At 34.2% G+C, this 19503-nt stretch overlaps 1 protein-coding gene across 4 annotated transcripts in view; it reads right to left on the bottom strand.

Moving 5' to 3' along the window:
• SHOC2 (SHOC2 leucine rich repeat scaffold protein) overlaps positions 1-19503 on the bottom strand; it is a 74529-nt gene that overhangs the window by 48502 nt on the left and 6524 nt on the right. For all 4 annotated transcript variants that reach the window (XM_054581501.1, XM_054581497.1, XM_054581499.1 and 1 more), the window contains exon 2: positions 761-1700. In XM_054581501.1, coding sequence (XP_054437476.1) covers positions 761-1463 — 703 coding nt within the window. In that variant the 5' untranslated portion in view covers positions 1464-1700. The remainder of the gene's footprint in view (positions 1-760; positions 1701-19503) is intronic.

The following is a 19503-nucleotide window of genomic DNA, read 5'->3' as shown; positions in this document are numbered from 1 at the left end:
TCTAAATGTTTCTAATTTTTTTCCATAATTAAAAATATCAAGACAATAAATTTTTTTTACTTACTTGTTTAACATGTACATTTCCTATTTTTCTCCTACTATCATTCTTTTAAAAGCATTTCTTTGTTTCAGTTCAATTTAGCTTTATATAAAAAAACTGGAATGAAATCTACTAAGATGCTAATTGCATTTAGAATACCTGACTTTTCTTCTACTTTTCTGACTTTTCTGTGTTCATGGACTGTTTAATGAACATGAGTACTTTCAAAATGAAAAAAAAAATTCTTCAATTTTCTATGACACTGGCTCTGTTAGGTCAATCTTTGTAACAGTAGCAGTAGAAAAGTGATGTGAATTTAAACAGTTTTCAAGTAAAGAAGGGAAAGTCAGAAAATGAGAAAATGTAGCCTTAATGGATTTAATAAAATTACATGTGTAAATACTTTAAAAATAGGTGGCAACAACTTAATTAGGCAAACATCTTTTTTCTGCCTCAAATTCACTTTTTCTTCAATGAAAATGAAAGTAGACTAGGTTTTTGTGAAAAAGGCCCAATGATATCTATATTCTCAGTCACTTTCTTAAGTCTATGAAAGATCTCAAACCAGATACTATTAATATGACTAAAATTGAATAATTAAAGTAAACCATCTGGTTTGGGGGCAAGTATCAGATATATTCTGATATGAAAAAGCACTCAACTAAATTATTTAGCATAACAAAACACTACAAAGAATAATGGTAAACCAAGGCCTCTTACCAATTTCAGCAGGTAGTTGTTTGATTTTGTTTTCTCGAATGCTAAGCATGCTGAGTTTTGACAGGTTTTTGATGTCCTTTTCCACAGTAGTTATACGGTTAAAGCGAAGATAAAGAGTGGTGAGAGAATCTAGCCTATACACCACTGAAGGAATTTCTCTCAGTTTATTATGCCGTAAATCAAGCATCCGCAGCTTCTTCAAGTTATCGAGAGAGTCAGGCAAACTGGTAAGTGAATTTTCACTTAGAGCCAGTGTCATGAGATTTACTAGACAGCCCACTTCTGCTGGGAGGGACTGCAATTTGTTGCTATATAAATAGAGTTCTGTTAACTGAGTCAACTCTTTGATTGATGATGGCAATATGTGTATAGACCTCTTGGATAAGTCCAAACGCATTGAGTTCTCTTCCCGACATTTGTTGAGCTCTTTAATTACCTCTGCATTGCTAGATTTTTTCCTAGTCCCAGGTGCTGGATTTGGCCGTTTGATCGTATTGTCAACTGAAAAAGCCACCCCTGGTTGGGCAGCACTGGAGTCCTTCTTTCCATCTTTGGCATCTTTCCCTTTGGTCTTAGGTTCTTTTTCTTTGCTTTCTTTCCCAAAACCTCCAGAGGCTTTTGCCTCCTTTTCTCTTTCCTTGGCTGTTGGTACTTTGGGGTCTTTCTCTTTAGAGTCCTTTTCTTTTCCTAAACTACTACTCATGGTGACTCAAGCTTGAGCAAAAACTACATGAACTGCTCTTATTTTATTTGCCAACAACAATAATTGGAATTCAAAGATGAAGAGACAAAAATCCTATGGAATTAAAAAGGTGTTGGCTTGAAGAAGTAATCACCATGGAGTAAGAGCCATCTGTTACATGTTGAATCTATTCCCATTTCTGACAACTCATTCCAACTGGTAAAATGGTGCTGGTCAATCAATGATTCATTAGGATTCCTGAAATATAATACAGAGAGTATTAATATTTTAGATTATAATTTATATTAAGCAAATGAACTCTGAAAAACAAACTGATAATTTTGCCATTTTCCTGTGATTTTACACAGTAAATATTTATCAAACGCTTATGCAAAATCTTTTGAAAAGCTATGAAAGTTAGTAAGTTGGGTTCTATCCTCAAAGAATGTACAATCTGAACAGGAAGAGGTAAGATAAGTATACAAGTTACCATAGTACAAAACTTTGTTAAGAGCTGAAAAAGGGGAGAAGTCATGACAGCAACTAATGTTTGAGTGCTTTCTATGTACAAGCACTATTGTAAGAAATTTATAAGCATTCATTTAATACATTTAACAGCCCTACGAGATAAATTGCTATCTCTATTTTACTCATAAAGACACTGAGTCACAGAAATATTTTTAAGTAAGTAGCTTTGTAATCTTAGACAAGTGACACAACTGAGATTCCACCTAGTATGTATCTAAGGCCTATGTTCCTAACCACTACCCTAACTCTGTTCTATCTGCAACTAATTACCAGATAGCCCAGATAACTTTAAGTAACAGGAAGGATTTCAAAGGTGATGAAATATAGAAGAGAGCAACCTAGAAAAAGAACAAAATGAGGAAATAGTTCAGGAAAAAAGGGCATGAAAAATCTGCAATTAAATAAACACTCTAGATGATTCTGATGCAGGTAGATCTGGGGGTCACTTTTCAGAAACCTTAACAAAAAAACAAGCTCCAATGATGTCCATCTTATGCTGAAAAAGTGAGGATTCTTAAGGGTTCTTAAAGGTAGAAAATGTTCACTGGCAAAAGGACTGAGTAAAGGGATCCACTAAGGCTGAAAAGATGAGTAAGGAGTTAGTCCTCCCTGAATACTTTGAAATTTAAAATACAATTTTTGGTTTGTGGCTCTATTATTAATTTTATCACTAACTGATCTTTATTTGGTAGTACGTCTTGAAGATTAAAGACACAACTATAACATCTTACCTGATTAGCTTAAGAGGTTAAAAAGATGGTAATAAAATTTTGTCAAACCACAAAAAGTATTTGATAGTCTAAGTCAGCAATTTTCACCCTTTTTCACCTCATGGCCCACATAAACTAACTACTGAAATTCTATTCACCAGAAAATCTATGTTTTACTGACCTGACCAAAAAAAAAAAAAAAAAGGTATAATTTTGATTCCTTCAGACCAGATGACTATTGTTGCGTTGTTGGCTCTTACACAATCTAAGGGAAAAGAGGTCAGTGAGCCTGACTAAATAATCAGGTATTGCCATGTTTTAAAAATTCTTGTGGCAGACTGGTTGAAAATTGCTCATTTAAGTGCAGGACTGTGCTAAAAATTTCTATATAGAGGACATGGGTCCTACCCAATAGAGGTTAGAGTTTAGACAGCCAAAACACTCACGTACAACTAAGTAATTGATAATATAGTAAACTATTAAATCCTCAGATGAGTGAAATATGTTATAGCACTTTTGAGAAATCATTGGTTTGAAATCACTCCCACATTAAAAACACATACAAAATCATCATACCCTTATCACTATTCTGTTTCCTGAACATATGGTACTGTTTCTTCCCTTCATGTCTATATTCTTATTGTTTCCTCCACTGCCTGTATGCCTTCCCCTATATATCCCTCATACCTCTTCCTTTTCCAGGCACCACCTTTCCAGATGAATCTATAAACATCTTTTAAGACTCCTGGGAGTCACTTTTTCCAGAAAGTCTTTCCTACACTGCTCTCATTAGGCTACATACCTCCCAAGAGCTCTCATGAATGTCTTCCACTATATAACATAATTTTTTAATTATTGGTTTTATTTTTAATTCCTAAGTAAATCTTTACACACCTCAAATTCTTGTTAACTTTCACAACAGCAATATACTTGTCTTTCATATACAATCATTTTTTTCTGTTAGAACTGTATATTTCTTATTTCTTTAATAAAACTGTGATAACATTTTTGAGTGTGAAAAAAATTAAACACACCTATTCCCCACCCTGGTCTAGTCAAAACTAATGCAACTGAGTATTGTAGAGCAAGGTTGGCATCCACCACAGTGATGGTAGATGAAAAATCAAAATGTCCCATAGCAGAAAGTCAGAGCCCAGGAAGACTAGAGGGTAGAGTACAGAAAAATTATCTCCCATCTTAGATTTTAGAGCCTGGGTTAGAGAAAGACAATCCCACAAAGGGGCAGCTCACAGTGTGTGAGTGCGTGGGGGGGGGGGGGCAGGCAGAGGGAGTGTAATCAGAACCCATGCAGGACAAAGTAGACATAACACATGTTGGCAATCCATAAGAGGCCAAGTGAAGTGGTCATGGGTATCCTCAGAGAGGGATGACTCAGCATAGAGAATCAGAGACTGAATGGAATGAAAAGGGCATCCACAGGTGGTGATGGACCAGTGTTATGATACTGGAATATAAGAGCGGTATGTACGGAAGATGTCTACATGGAGGGCTGGGTACATAATTGGTAGGTGGCATGGCATGAAGAGTTAAGAATACATGCCCTGGCTGGTGCAGCTCAGTGGACTGAGCACCAATCTGTGAACCATAAGGGTCGCCAGTTCAATTCCCAGTCAGGGCACATGCCTGGGTTGCTGGGCCAAGCCCCCAGTTGGGGAAGCGGGAGAATCAACCATTCATTGATATTTCTCTCTCTCTCTTTCTCCCTCCCTTCCCCTATCTAAAAATAAATAAACTCTTTAAAAAAAAAAAGATTACAAACAAGCAAGGTGAAAAGGGCATCCATGATACAAATACAGCACTTTAAAGCAAGCAGGCAATTCACAGAAAATATTTTAGTGGTCAATAAATATTGGGTTGGCCAAAAAGTCTGTGTGGTTTTTTTCTATAAAATAAGACACATTTTTCATTTTCACCAATAACTTGATTGATTCAGATATTTTGAGTATATCAGATATCTCCCACGTGGCACAATGTTGATTGTTCTCAATTAATGTCTTGATTTGATTGCTATCAACTTCAACTTGTTTACCTGACCTTGGAGCATTGTACACTGAGAAATCTCCAGCATGAAACTTTGCAAATCACTTTTGACATGTTCAATCAATCACAGCACCTTCTCCATACACTGCACAAATCATTCTTTTGTGTTTCAGTTGCATTTTTACCTTTTTTGAAATAATAAAGCATAATATAAATTCCAAAAATGTTGCATATTTTCTTCCATCTTCTGTATTAAGCCAGCTGTCATAATACTATCTAACAAAATTGTTTCAAATGAAGTTAAAGACAACTAAACACTACTAAAGCCATTTTACAGAAAAAAACAAATGAACTTTTTGGCCAACCCAATACTGTTTCAAAACTACCCAGTATCACTAGTAATTTGAAAAACATTTGGCGATATCACTGCCATGAGGTTAGTAAGTAAAAAGTCTGATAAAAGCAACTATTGTTGAAAAATAGGGAGCCACAAAAAAACCTCACATTCTGCTGGTAAAAAGTATTAACTGTTAAAACTACTTTGGAGAGCAATTTGGCAAAAACCTGATGAATATGAAAATGCCATATCCACCCATTAGATCTATCAATTCTACCTCTAGGTATATACAGTGTGAAAACTTCTACATGCTTGCACAAGGAGTCTCTGTGGCAAAGTTACTCTACACCATGATAAAAATCACTAAGCCTACAGGAAGCAATTCAGGAAAATGTCAGAAAAAATGGTGAACAACAACAAAAACAGAAACATATAAGTTGCAAAATAATACATAAGAAATGGTTCTATGGGTGAACACATTTGCCAATGATATATTTGATAAGGGGTTAATCTCCAAAATTTATAAAGAACTTCTAAACCTCAACACCAAAAAAGCAAACATTCCAATTAAAAAATGGGTAAAGGACCTGAATAGACACTTCTCCAAAGAGGACATACAGATGGTCAATAGACATATGAAAAAATGCTGAACATCACTAATTATCAGAAAAATGCAAATTAAAACCACAATGAGATATCACCAACAAACAAATGTTGGTAAGGATGCGGAGAAAAGGGAACCCTTGTGCACTGTTGATGAGAACACAGATTGGTGCAGCCACTGTGGAAAGCAGTATGGAATTTCCTCAAAAAATGACCCAGCCATTTCATTCTGGGAATATACTGGAAGAAACCAGAAACACTTAATTCAAAAGAATATATGCATCTCTATGTTCACTGCAGCATTATTTAAAATAGCTAATATTTGGAAGCAGCCCTAGTGCCCAGGAGTAGCTGAGGGGATAAAAAGCTGTGGTAAATTTACACAGCAGAATACTACTTGGCCATAAAAAAGGAAATCTTACCTTTTGTGACAGCATGGACAGACCTGGGGAGTATTATGCTAAGTGAAGCCAGTCAGAGAGAGAAAGAAAAAGTACCATATGATTTTACTTATATGTAGAATCTAATGAACAAAATAAACTAGCAAACAAAAATAGAAACAGACTCATAGATACAGAGAACAGAGGAGAGAGTGGTGGGTGGGCTGGGTGAAAAAGGTGAAGGGATTAAGCAAAAAGAAAAAAAACTCATAGACACAGACAACAGCATGGTGATTACCAGAGGGAAACGGAGTGAGGGGAGGTAGTAGAGGGTAAAGGGGGATAAATAGTGATGGAAGGAGACTTGACTTGGAGTAAACACACAATACAATATATAGGTGATATATTATAGAACTGTATACCTGAAACCTATATAATTTTATAAACCAATGTCACTCCAATCAATTAACAATTTTTTTAAAAGAATGGTTCTATTTGTATCGTTTTAAAACATACAAAAATATACATTTTTTTGTAGATCATTTACATATAAAGATTAGTCATAAAGGATTGAAAAACATCAAATTTAGAATAGTGATTTTTAAGCCATAGTTAAGGGTAAAAACCAAGGTAAGATAGTATACTAAACCAATGCTTGGTAAGTTGAATCACGCAAGCCAAAGTTATGTTTCTTTTTTGAAGTAAACGTTCAAATGAACTCTGGGTCCCTCCCCTGGCTCTTTGAAAGCTCTAGAAAGATATTTTCACTAGTTATTAGAATATTGATTTAAAAATACAATGAGAAATAATGTTCTATCAAATTGATGAAAATATAAAGAAATAACAGTGCTGGTGAGGATACAGAAAAATTGCCAATCACAGTCCACTGATGGGAGATGATCCAGAAGAGTCTCTCTGAATATGTGGCTTCTTCATACTATTATGGATTAACCAGGGTATTTTTGTTTGTTTGAAGGAAAATAAAAATGTATGTGTTAAACATCTGTTTAAGACCACAGAAGAAATAAAGAATATATCCCAAACTCCAGTTAAGTGCTTACCCCATCTCTGGAAGTTTGGACTCTGCCACAGATTCTCCACCCAGGATCTTATGAACACTACATGGAGGACAGTGATGAAATAGATGCATTCTGGGCCTGACTGAGCCAGAAAGAACTTACATGTTTGCTGGCGCCTCAGTGTGCCAGTACTGAAGGAAAAAAGATGTGTCGTCAAGCCCTCATTAAACCCTTTCCCGAAGGTGAATCTCCACTCTCTCTTTAACCTGCCCAGTCTTAATGGTGTAAGACTTGTCACCTCAGCTCAGGTTGAGAGTTTATAAACTATTATCACATGATTACACTTGATTTCCAAATTAAGCTTGTGAACCAGTCACACCAAGTAGTGTTACTTCCAAGTAGTGTTAACAGGTGAGTTAACCAAGATTTATGGAAGTTAAATTATTTGCCCAATAGGATGGTGTGAATCTGACAATAACACCACTAGTAACAACAGATAATATTTACTGTGTACTTACTACAAGCCAGGCACAATGCTAAGTGCTTTCTGCTGTTATCTCATTAAGTCCTTGCAATCATTCTAAGGAAAATTAATCCTCATTTAAAGATAGTGGAACTGGCTTGATTGGTGAGGCTCAGTGGATTGATTGCCGGCCTGAGAACTAAAAGGTCACCAGTTCAATTCCCAGTCAGTGCACATGCCTGGGTTGCAAGCCAGGTCCCCAGTAGGGAGCGCATGAGATGCACCCACATGTTGATGTTTCCCTCTTTCTCCCTCCCTTCCCCCTAAAAATAAAAATAAATAAAGTCTTCATACAGATAATGAAACTGAGGCTCAAGAGCAATCCAATGACTTGTCAAAGATCACACAGACCATAACTGGCAGTCACAAGCCCGACGTAGTTCTGACTCCAAACCCATGCCTCAAACCCATGTTTTAACTACTACAATATACTATTTCAGAATACATTCACTAGATATAAATACTCCTGTAAATATTCAAGATTAGATATATGAACCAAGGAAAACTTCACAGAACAAGATTCAAAAAGGCAGGATTGTTTTCTATAGCCTGAGGAACACTGACTAAAGAGCCAACAACAAAATACTGTAGAAAATCTAAATATCTATCTTTAAAAATTATTTTCCCCACCTCATTTAAGACCTAATCCTATTGAGCAAACTAACAGTTTACTGATCATTCTGGCATTTAAAAGAGGCATTTCTTCCAATAACATGTTATTTATTATATATCTAAATGTGTAATGCATATAACCTTGAATTCAATTATTTTTACTGAGCAGTAGCTTTCTGAAAAGTATGATAAATATATTTTATAAATCAGTTTAAATTCAGTACTATAGAGTTTAACTCTATAGTCATTTAGGTCCTCTTTTCCATTAATAGTAGAATATAGACATAAATGTTTCCATAACTGACCACTAAGGCAGTGATGATGCGATGTGGCTCAATTCACAAAAGAATCTGACTCATTCATCCTTGGTTCATGCACTAATTCTTAAAAACTAGCACTGATTATTCTTTAGTAGTAATAATATTAAGAGTACATGCACTTTTTAAAAATATTTTTCTCTTGTCTAGAAGCAAAAGATTATCTGAATAATTCAGATAAGTGATGGGAGACTGGATGTCCAGACACTTACTTGGGGTGTTTTATCTATATTAAATTTGACCTACCTTAAATCTAATTTTATGTTCAATTCTCATGTTAAATGAAGGTATCTTCTAGCTATTTCTATCTCAAAAGGAATGTGATTAAAAGTAATATATTGAAAAAATGCAGTAAAAAAGACCAAAAGATCTGGAGCTGTGGATCTGGGTTCCAAATCCCCTAATAAATTGCAATGTAACCTTAGGCAAATGCTACATTTCAAGCCTCAGTTTTTTTATCTGGAAAAAAATGAGTTTAGGAACAACATGATCTCTAGGTATTTCAAAGCTCCAAAACTCCAACTGTACGTCTTAACAGAAAGTAGTTTCAAAGACCAATTTTGGGTGTTCAAAACTTACTTTCTGAGCCCTGGCTAGTGTGGCGTAGTGGACTGAGTACCGGCCTGGGAACCAAAAGATTGCTGGTTTGATTCCCAGCCAGGACACATGCCTGAGTTGTTGGCCAGGTCCCCAGTGGGGAGCACACAAGACACAACCACACATTGATGCTTTTCTCCCTCTCTTTCTCTCTTCCTTCCTCTCTCTAAAAATAAATAAAATCATTAAAAAATTACTTTCTGAGTTTATCTATATTCCAATTATCCATGGCTACAGGTTATCATAACTGTCACACAAACACATGTTTTGGAATACCTAATAACATGCTAATCTGAAAACATTCAATAATGCATTCCTAGAACTTCCCAAAATCTATTTCTACAACATTTAGTTCCATGGTCAAATAGGTTTAGGGTAAGATGTGTTTCCAACATAATTATATTCTGTTTTTACAGCAGAAATTACCAATGCTTTTAATATAATAATTCATTTTGTGAAGAATACAATATTCAAGGCTTCTCGAATTATTAAGTTATACACTAATTATCAGTATTCTTCATATGATAAACATCAATACCTTTTATTTATTAAGGAGAATATTAATGTATGTCATAAATATTCTCTCTTGGTTTTTCTTTTAACTTAATCATAGCATTCATAAATACATATAAAATATTAAAAGTCTAGAAAAACATCCATCAAATGATTGCAATGTATGAGGAGGGTTTTCACTTTTCTTTATCTTTGTATTATGTTTTAAATGTAAACAGTAAGTATTCCTTTCATAATCAACGATGAAAAATATGCAATTTTCATTTCAAAACAGAAAACATCCTAACAGTGCTAGTTTGGTTATGTTTACTTTTAAACTGAGAAAGGATCAAAGTAATTAAAAATTTATTAATAAAGAAAATCTTAATGTATAATACAAAAGGGAATCAACATAATATCAAAGCCCATTTAAATTAGTCCATGATAGCTGATGAAGAATTATATATATCCAGCACTTCAAATCTGAATTACAATGTACACTGTATTCAAAAGTGCATGGAGTGACCTAACTCGGTTTAGTTACAAACCACATTTTTGGATATTGGTAGTTCAGAAAATCAGTTTTTTCCTACAATTATAAATACTTAATATCTTATAAGTATACAAACTATGTTTTCATTTGGTCAACACTTTATTTAACGTATACTGAGTGTCACACACTGTTCAGGATGCTTAGTACGCAGTAAGACACAGTTCTTGCCTGTAAGCTTACACACAAGTGGAAAAGACAAAGAAGAGTGTTGTAAGAACTGCTGCAACACCAAGAGAAGGCACTTAAACCAGGCTTATGGGTTGAGAGAATCAGTAAGGGCTTCTTTAAAAAATAATAACAATAACAGCTAAGGAGCCCTGACCAGTGTGGCTCAGTTGGTGAGGTGTCCTCCAGCAAGGCAAAAGGTCACTGGTTCAATTTCCAGTCAGGGCACATGTGGTGGTTTTGGTCCCGATGAGGGCACATGCTAGAGGCAGCCAATTTGCTGTTTCTTTGCCTGTCTCCTTCCCTCCCCACCCCTAAAAATAAATAAAAGATAACAGCTACGGAGAAATCAACTAAAAAGGCCAGGGGTGGGGGGCTCAAGGACGCCGCAGCCATTCTGACTTCCATCTATACTGCAACTCCGATATCTTAACAATCACCAAATCCTATCCATTCTCCCCAAATTTCTCCCAACCCTTCAAACTTCCCTTCACTCTCACTGCCACTGCCCTGCCCCAGGGTATACCAAATTTCCTCTAACAGCTTTGTAACTGGTCTTGTTACCACATCCACTCCCCCATCCTGTTCCTAACCTAATCGCTACACTGTAATTAGAGTGATCATTCAAATACTCACATCTAAGTGGGTTACTGTCCAATTTAAAACACTTGAGGGAAGAATGGGTGGCCCCCACAAATACAGCTCTCAGTATAAAATCTAAATTCTTAGCAGTAATAACCAAGCCTTTCAAGATCTGGCCCCTGCTTACTTCTCCTGCAACAACTCTGATATTTCCCATTTGGCACTCTAGTCACAGGAACTTCTTTCAGATCCCACAGCAGGTCCTGCTATGTCCCCAGGACTTTATACAAGTATTTCTGCCAGAAACATAAATTTACAGTTCTTCACTAGGTGAATTTTTTATTCTCCAGATCTCAGCTCAGAGGTCAGGAAATCTTTCTGAACCTCGCCCTTTACCACGCTCCCACTTAAAACTACCCCTTACCAGTCTATGTATCACATTGTATTGTACTTGCCAGGTTAGCTGACTCCCTCACTTAAAGTAATGGGAAAATAGGGACCCTTCTTTTTCACAGCTGTACCCTTGTATTTAGAAATAATGTCTAACACATATAGCAGTTATATATATTTAAAAAATTATAAATATTTGTTAACTTGGCTTTATCTGCCCTACTACGCAGCAGGATCCTTACATAAAAAGGCAATTTTTACTCTATAAAGTGCTCTACAACTTAAACAATATTATGAACTTTTTATTAAGCACACAATAACCGTTCAGTAAACACTTATTGAATGAAGACAGCAAACAAACAGGTTAAAACCTTGTCTCGTGCAGTTTCCCTATATTCAACTTAAAACTAATTACAAATCACTCAGGTCTTGCCTAAAAATAGCAAGATTTCATGCATGTTTTCCTGTGTTTACAGAGGTCTGAAACACTCCTTATTCTATTAATTAGCTTAAAGGACAAAAATAAACTGTCTCCCCTCCAAGTCACATAAAACTATATGTTGGGTTGGCTAAAAAGTTTGTTTTTTCCCCATAAGGTGGATCTAGTACTGTTTAGTTGTCTAACTTCATTCAAAACAATTATGTTTGATTATATTGTGACAGCTGTCATATCAGTGTGCATTTAAAAAAACTTATCAAAACTGGTGAATTTTTGTGTAGCCATTTTAATATTGAAGATGGAAGAAAATAGGCAATATTTTTGGCATACACATTATGCTTTATTATTTCAAGAAAAGTAAAAACACAACACAAACACACAAAAAAGATTTGTGCAATGTATGGAGAAGGTGCTGTGACTGATCGAGCATGTCTAAAGTGGTTTGTGAAGTTTCTTGCTGGAGATTTCTCACTGGATGATGAATCATGGTTGAGCAGACCAGTTGAAGTTGAAAGCAATCAAATCGAGATATTAATTGAGAACAATCAATGTTATAACACGTGGGAAATAGCCGACATATTCAAAATATCCAAATCAATCGAGTTATTGGTGAAAATGAAAAATGTCTTTTATTTTACAGAAAAAACCATACAGACTTTTTGGCCAACCCAGTATTTTCATATTCAGGAGTTAAAAACGGAATCCTCAAAACTGGAAGACATAAGATCAAGGAAGCGCACCAAATTAACATGCTGAATGTACCATTATTGTTCAGAGAAGAAGAAAAAACACATCCCTAAGCGGCATGAGTGAACCTGACATTAAGGGTAGTTTTCATGGAGGCTCAAGAAATAGCTGTGAAGAAAAAAAACCCTCTATTTATTAGAATTATGTCAAGAGTATACAACTTATAGCATCTTCAAATTCATTCATTTAACTGTTTTTCCCCTTTGGTGAGCAAACAAGGGGAAATAGTTTGAACTGACATGGAGAGAGAAAGTACTGTATTTTACTGTGTATAATGCACACTTTTTTTGCCTAAATTTTTGAGGGAAAAATAAGGATGCACATTATACATGGATATAATGATGATATACAATGGATATAGTTATGGCTATAATAATTCCATATATAATGCACACAAAAAGATGGGCGCACATTATACATGGCAAAATATAGTAATTTTTTTATACAATAGCAAATACATGCGAGTTTTTCAGGAAATCTGTGTTCCTTCTTATGAGAAAGTGTAAGAATTACTATTTAATTTTGATTCTGGGCAAACAAAAGTTTTAGACAAAGAACTGAAAATTCTCGTTTCCCCAACCCGCAATATAAACCATAATTGGGATTACAACTCTCTTGTACAACACTTCAACTCACCTTGTATATAACTTGCAAGATCCTCCAGCAAAGTATCAAAATAAAAGACAGGGGAGGTAGGTGGGATTTAAAGGTAGCAATATGACTTAAGATATAATAGTAAACATCAAATATCCTTGACCAAACAATATCTAAAAAACTCATGCCACACAAACACTCCCCCAAAAATGACTTATCTCTGAACACTGCTTAAACTGCCTTCCTTGCCAAGGAATTCAAAATATGTCATGCACAACCTAAGTATTCCCAAAATATACTTTACTCTTCATTTACCAGGGGCAAACTGGCAATAAATCAATTAAGTTGGTTACTTAGTTATCAGTGTAAAGCAAGAAAGATAAAATGTTATTGCTATCTTAAGTTATTCACACTAAGATGATTGCTGTGTTCAATATTTTCAACTTAAAAAAATGACTTTCAGTACTTTTAAGCTAAAAATTAATTACATTTAACTGCTTCATTTTTGTTTGTATAAACCTACACATTCCTTCACTAGGTCTTATCTGATTAAAATCCTTTCCATTACTCACTCTACGAACTATTTATCAGAAACTGTCAGAAAAATATAAGCAAAAATAAATGAACTATATGTAACAAGGTTAGAAGAGTATGTGGTCTCAAGGTAGGTATTTTACATTTAAAAACCAGTACTTAGAAATTTGCCACTACTATAAAACAAATAGCTTTTCTCACATTTTGAAACTATTTAGATGAAGGCCATATAATCTACTGATCCTGACAGTTGTTAAAATAAGACTTACATAATGCATTTGGGGCTTTAAAAATATATCTATTTCTTTATTAATTTTTTAAATATCCCAAAGCAAAAATCTTTCTCATATAAGATCAAAAGAAATAGAATAGCCAGGCCCAATTTAACTTAAAGTTAATAAGGAATTTCTCCCCTCAGAAGCTACTCAAAATAAAGGCAGCCCTTGTTTATATATTTTTAAAGGTTTTATTTATTTATTTTTAGACAAAGGGGAAGGGAGGGAGTAAGAGGAGGAGAGAAACATCAATGTGTGGTTGCCTCTCATATGCCCCCAAACAGGGACCTGGCCCGCAACCCAGGCACGTGCCCTGACTGGGAAATGAACCAGCAGCCCTTTGGCTTATAGGCCGGTGCTCAGTCCACTAAGTCACACTAGCCAGAATCCTTGTTTATATTTTTCAATATACTTAAAAGGACATTTTATTATTTTGTAATTTAACACACTAAACCCAACCAGTTTCCAATTGGTATATACTATCTACTCTCTTATGACTATAATCCCAAAATATTATTCCCACATAGTTTACAGAAGCACTGATGTAAAAAAAGTCATTACATCACAAAGATGTAAATCATGTAATAATTTGCTGGTAGCAAGTGATACATTACTTAAACCATGCCAGGAAGAAAAAAACATTATTTGGCAATACTTAATTTTAATTACTCTCAGAAGTGACTCAAATATTATCAAATTGCTACTTACAAAAACAGGATAATGGTATGGTCAGGAAAGAGATGGGCTATTAAAGATGTTTTTATTTTTAGCACATGATTCTACCATTTGTGGATTATCAACTTTCAAAGAATTTGTGTATAATAAAATATAGCAAAACTTCAATTAAATTTAACTTCAACTTTCTTTGATGAAACAAAAATATTTAAGATCTTGCCATAAAATCCTTATTATTATATTGATTATTACCATACACACACACGCGCGAAAATGTCAGGTATAACTGAGTTTCAGCTGAGAAAAGGCCATAAGCTTTTTATATTTTTTTATGTGAATAATTAGTCATGTATTAAGGCATTACTCTCAGAGCTAAAGCTACAAAAATTATATAGCTGACTTTTAAAGCAAATTTATTGTCTTTCCTTTTTCATATCATAAAAATCCTTAATCTGCAACATTTAACATCCATTTGCAAATATTACAATTAGTACAGATTATCAGGCCCTTTTTAATTAACAAAATAAGCTGGCTGAAATATATTTTATCATATGCCTTTAGAAACATACCTTTCTGAACAATGTATATAAACTAGCACATTCATTCTTACAGCTAGTTTCTAAAGTGTTTCCGTAGCTCAGTCTCATAGACTGGCATAATATTGCACAACAGCTCTGCGAGAGGTGTTTAAAATTATTTCTACTGACATTTTTAAATCATGTACACAATCATCATGGAAATGTTTATGTCAGAGTTATTGCTAAAATTTTAATAGCATTTAAATGTTTTTATTTAGAAAATAGGGATTCCATTTTTAAAGTCATTTTCCTCAAGCCCCAAAACTATTCTTGCTTTTCATGCCTTATTTATAACCTGAAACATTACCACCTGATTTATGTCACTCACTGGCCATCATATTTGATTATCTTTAAATCCTTAGAGCCCAAAGCCTGATACAGTCTCACAGATTTTGGGGCTTCAATAAACTTTGTCCTTGTCCCAAATACTCATGTTCAGTGTGTACTACTATACGCTATTATATAACAGGAGTGGGGGAAATGAAAAAATACTGCAGCACTACGAGCCGTTTAGCGTGCTTTCCCACAGTTGCTCAGTGGGTGTTCTGAAACTAGGCCATATTTCTAGTATTAAGAATTTCAAATCACTACTTCCAAAGTACAGAAATAAATGTCTCCAAGATTAAATCATAAAACCTTACTATTTTAAACTGCCTAGTATATAAGCATCCTATTTCTATGAGTTTAAAACTGTAATTAACACATGGTAGATAAACCAATATTTGTTTTAGCAACAAAGGAAGAAGTAATTAGCTCTTCTACCTATCCTTATATAGTGACAGAATTCAACAGATTACAATATTAAGATAAAATTAAATTTATCTGATCCAGAACTAAAGCAACATTTTATCCCAGAAGATATATAAAACAAAATTGAACTGAATATAATCTATTTCAGGTCACTCAATCTGTTAGACTGCACATAGTTCTAGCAAAAAAACTAATTATGACCCCCCAATCTAATTTTTCCAGTCCAGGTTACCAGGAAATGCCAAGAGATTAAGCTTACTCTCTTTAACAGAACAGAAGTTGCAGAGATGGGTCATTTTGTCATATCATTGCAACAGGTATGCTTTCATTCAAAACTGATGAAGAAAAACTTGTTACTCAATTTTACATATTTCACAGCTAAGTAAACAAAGAACATGTTAGGTATAAAATCTACTTCTGCAAATTGTAAGGTTATAATATTATACTGCACTGATTCTGTACTGTGAAATAATTATTTGCTTCTACTTAATTTTACTCAAATACTTATGGTGCCTACTATATTTCATCTCATTAGGCACATCTTTCCAATAGTAAAAATGTAATACATTAAAAATTTTAAATTGTAACATTTTAGATGGAAACACTTCTGAATCACAATACATGCTCCTGTGTCATCTTTAACAAAATTTACTAACAGCAATTAATCTCTTCTTCATAATCTTACATCATTGCTATATTGTTCTACATATAAAACAAATGGTGTCTTGAAAGATTCTATGTTTATCAAAACATTAAGTTGCCTTAAACTAATATATATTTTTTACAGTCTTGTATTTGCTTTTTAACTGTTTTCTTCCACTCTTAGTATCAACTCTCTTGAGGCCTCTAGGAGTATCACAGGCCTTTTTACATTTGTTTACCAAGCTTTTTAAAATTGTACATTATGAGAGTGAAAAAATGTCTTGAATTATGTCCTGAGGGGTTCTAAGAACAGAAAATGTGTTTAAGAGCCATGACATCTCTTTGTCCTTTTCAGTGGCCTGTTTGTTTTGGGGGCTTGAGACTATTAATTTAAACTAATTTCCCATTAGGTGCCTACAAGGTCTAGACATTGTATACTGGAGAAAGAGTACAGACAGACATACTCAATGCTCATGAAGTTTACAGTCTAGCAAAAAGACATTAAACATATCATTACAAAAATGATGCATGGAATAAAAAAAAAAAAGGTACAGGTGCCAGGGACCTTTAACAGAAGATTCTAACTAGAGATCAAAAAAGGCCTCCCTGGGGATGAGATATTGAAAGCTGACGGACAATTAGGTTAGCCAGGTAAACACTGCATTGGGCTCTATCCAAGGCGATGATACCACAAAGTGTTAGTTTCCTAATAAATAACCTTGAAATAAATGAGGTATTATAACAATTATAAGGTAATTGCTAACATGCAAAAATTTTAAAAAGAAATTTCTCAAACTTCTATAATGAAAATAACTAAAAGAAAAGCAGTATGAGAGTGTTTTAAAATGGGAAACTAGAGCAATAATTGCACTTTGAGGGGAATGAAGTTTGAGATAGTAAAGAAGGCTTCACTGTGTCTTTGAAAAAGTATTTTTCATTAGATCATACTATATGAAAAATTACTTAATGTACTAGTTCAGAAAATTTCTAAATCATTTAAGACCATAAAATGACTTCTACCAGGATGTAACTACTAATCATACAGTCTGACCTTCCTAATGGAAAAGGTGGTACTTCTAAGTAAGTTTGGAAAGTGGTTGTTTCTAATTCTCAGAACAGCAAATTTTAAATGTTTGTATAATAAAAACCTACAAGTTCCAAAAAAAGTAATGTTACTCAACACGATGCATAAATGCTGAGAAAAAGGTATTTAATTTCAATTTTGAAACATATCATTATCCACATTCTAAGTCTGGAAATTATTTCACATCATTCTGATATGTTCTTGTATTTAATTACACTATTAATGAAATAAAAATTTTATTAAGTTTTAAGTAATAATTTGGAGCAGCTCCCTAACATTAATGCAGGCTACACTTCAAGGCCCAAATTAAATTAGGCACGCAAGAAATAACAGTCTCTGAAAATATGAGCTTTCGTGAAAGTCTACTGCATCATATGGAAACCAAATTGTTATTCACCTACAATTCTCCAAATGGACTTCAATGTCTCTAACTTCTATGCTTTTTCTAACCTCTACCTATCCTATTTATTCCTTAAGAGTTAGTTCAGGCCCAATCTTCAGTAAGCAATGCTGCTTATACATGTAATCAGTCTTAGCTGAATTCTTCAGTGTATAGTGCTATCAAAGCACTTGTCACACTAAAACAATTAACTACTGATGTGTCCAGCTCATGCAACAAACTGAACTTGCTGAAAGTAGGAAAACAGTATATTTATCTCTGCATCCCCACAGTGTGGGAAATAACATGGCACTCAGCAGGTCTATGACATTAGTGAATACAAAATTATAGTAAAAAAAACTTACAGAACAAAATTTAAAAGTTAACATAAAGGCTATTTACAAAATTGTTAAAAGTCTTGCCATGGCTGTTGTGGCTCAGTGGATTGAGTGCTGGCCTGAGAACACAGAGGTCGCTGGTTCAATTTCCAGCCAAGGCACATGCCTGGGGTGCAAGGCAATCGATCCATGTCTCTATCACACATTGATGTTTCTCTCCCTCATTCTTCCTCCCTTCCCCTCTCTCTAAAAGCAAATAAATAAAATCTCTTTTTAAAAAAACCTGTGAAAGTCTTAAAAGCAGAAAGGAGTGCTGTATAATATGAAACTGAGAAAGCCTGTTTTTAACTGATGTAATTCACTCCAAATTCTAGACATTCTCAGGGCAGAACAAATCACTTCCACTTTCCCTCCAAGACATTAGAGAAACTAAAAAGAAAAAGATTCATCTTTGTCAATTGTAAAATTATTAAATTAAAATTGTAGGATTTATAAATAATATTTGAGGACAAATAAAGTGCTTAAATTAAAGTGTTCGTGGTGCTATAAACATTAGAAAATAGACATACCAAATATTTCATAAAGCCCTTCAGGTTCATTTCACATAGGGACCAATTATACCCTTTAAAGGTCTCCTGTAATGTTTTCGCTTCAAGCAATATGTTCATTCTTTCTGAGAAAAGAACCTTTGCCTTTTATAGCATGCACTACTTTTTCAACCAGTGCTGATCTTTAGAAAAGTTGCAATGAGACATATAGTGTGAAAGCTAATTAGTTCTTTTAAATCTCGATAATGGGAACTTCATGTTTTCTCAAAAAGCACATATGTTACCGACATCTCAAAAGCTGAAGAGCCCTCTGTAATTAGAATATTCTTTTCATGTGTTAGAACTTTAATTTGCAAAACAGTTGCAAACCAGGGGAAAATATCTAACAAAGACATGATAAACATTAGTTTACTTTAAAATAATGCAACTACATATTTTAGAACATAAACCACTTTCTCAGACTTATGCATGTTCTTTTCAAATTACACTGATTGACAATTATATTTCAGAAAACTCTACATCAAGTTCAAGCATACAATAGGTCACCTTGTAACTTACACATTTTTCAGGTTGTAAAAGCCAGTGTAGACAGAGAGGTAAGAAAATACAAAAATTTAACTACTATATTAACAGAGAAAATATTTCCAGAAAGATCTATAGGGCATAACT

Source organism: Pteronotus mesoamericanus, unplaced genomic scaffold (assembly GCF_021234165.1).
Source record: "Pteronotus mesoamericanus isolate MK-2021 breed Mesoamerican mustached bat unplaced genomic scaffold, CSHL_Meso_final contig_657, whole genome shotgun sequence".
NCBI lineage: Eukaryota > Metazoa > Chordata > Mammalia > Chiroptera > Mormoopidae > Pteronotus > Pteronotus mesoamericanus.
This window is presented reverse-complemented; position numbering and strand designations above follow the sequence as displayed.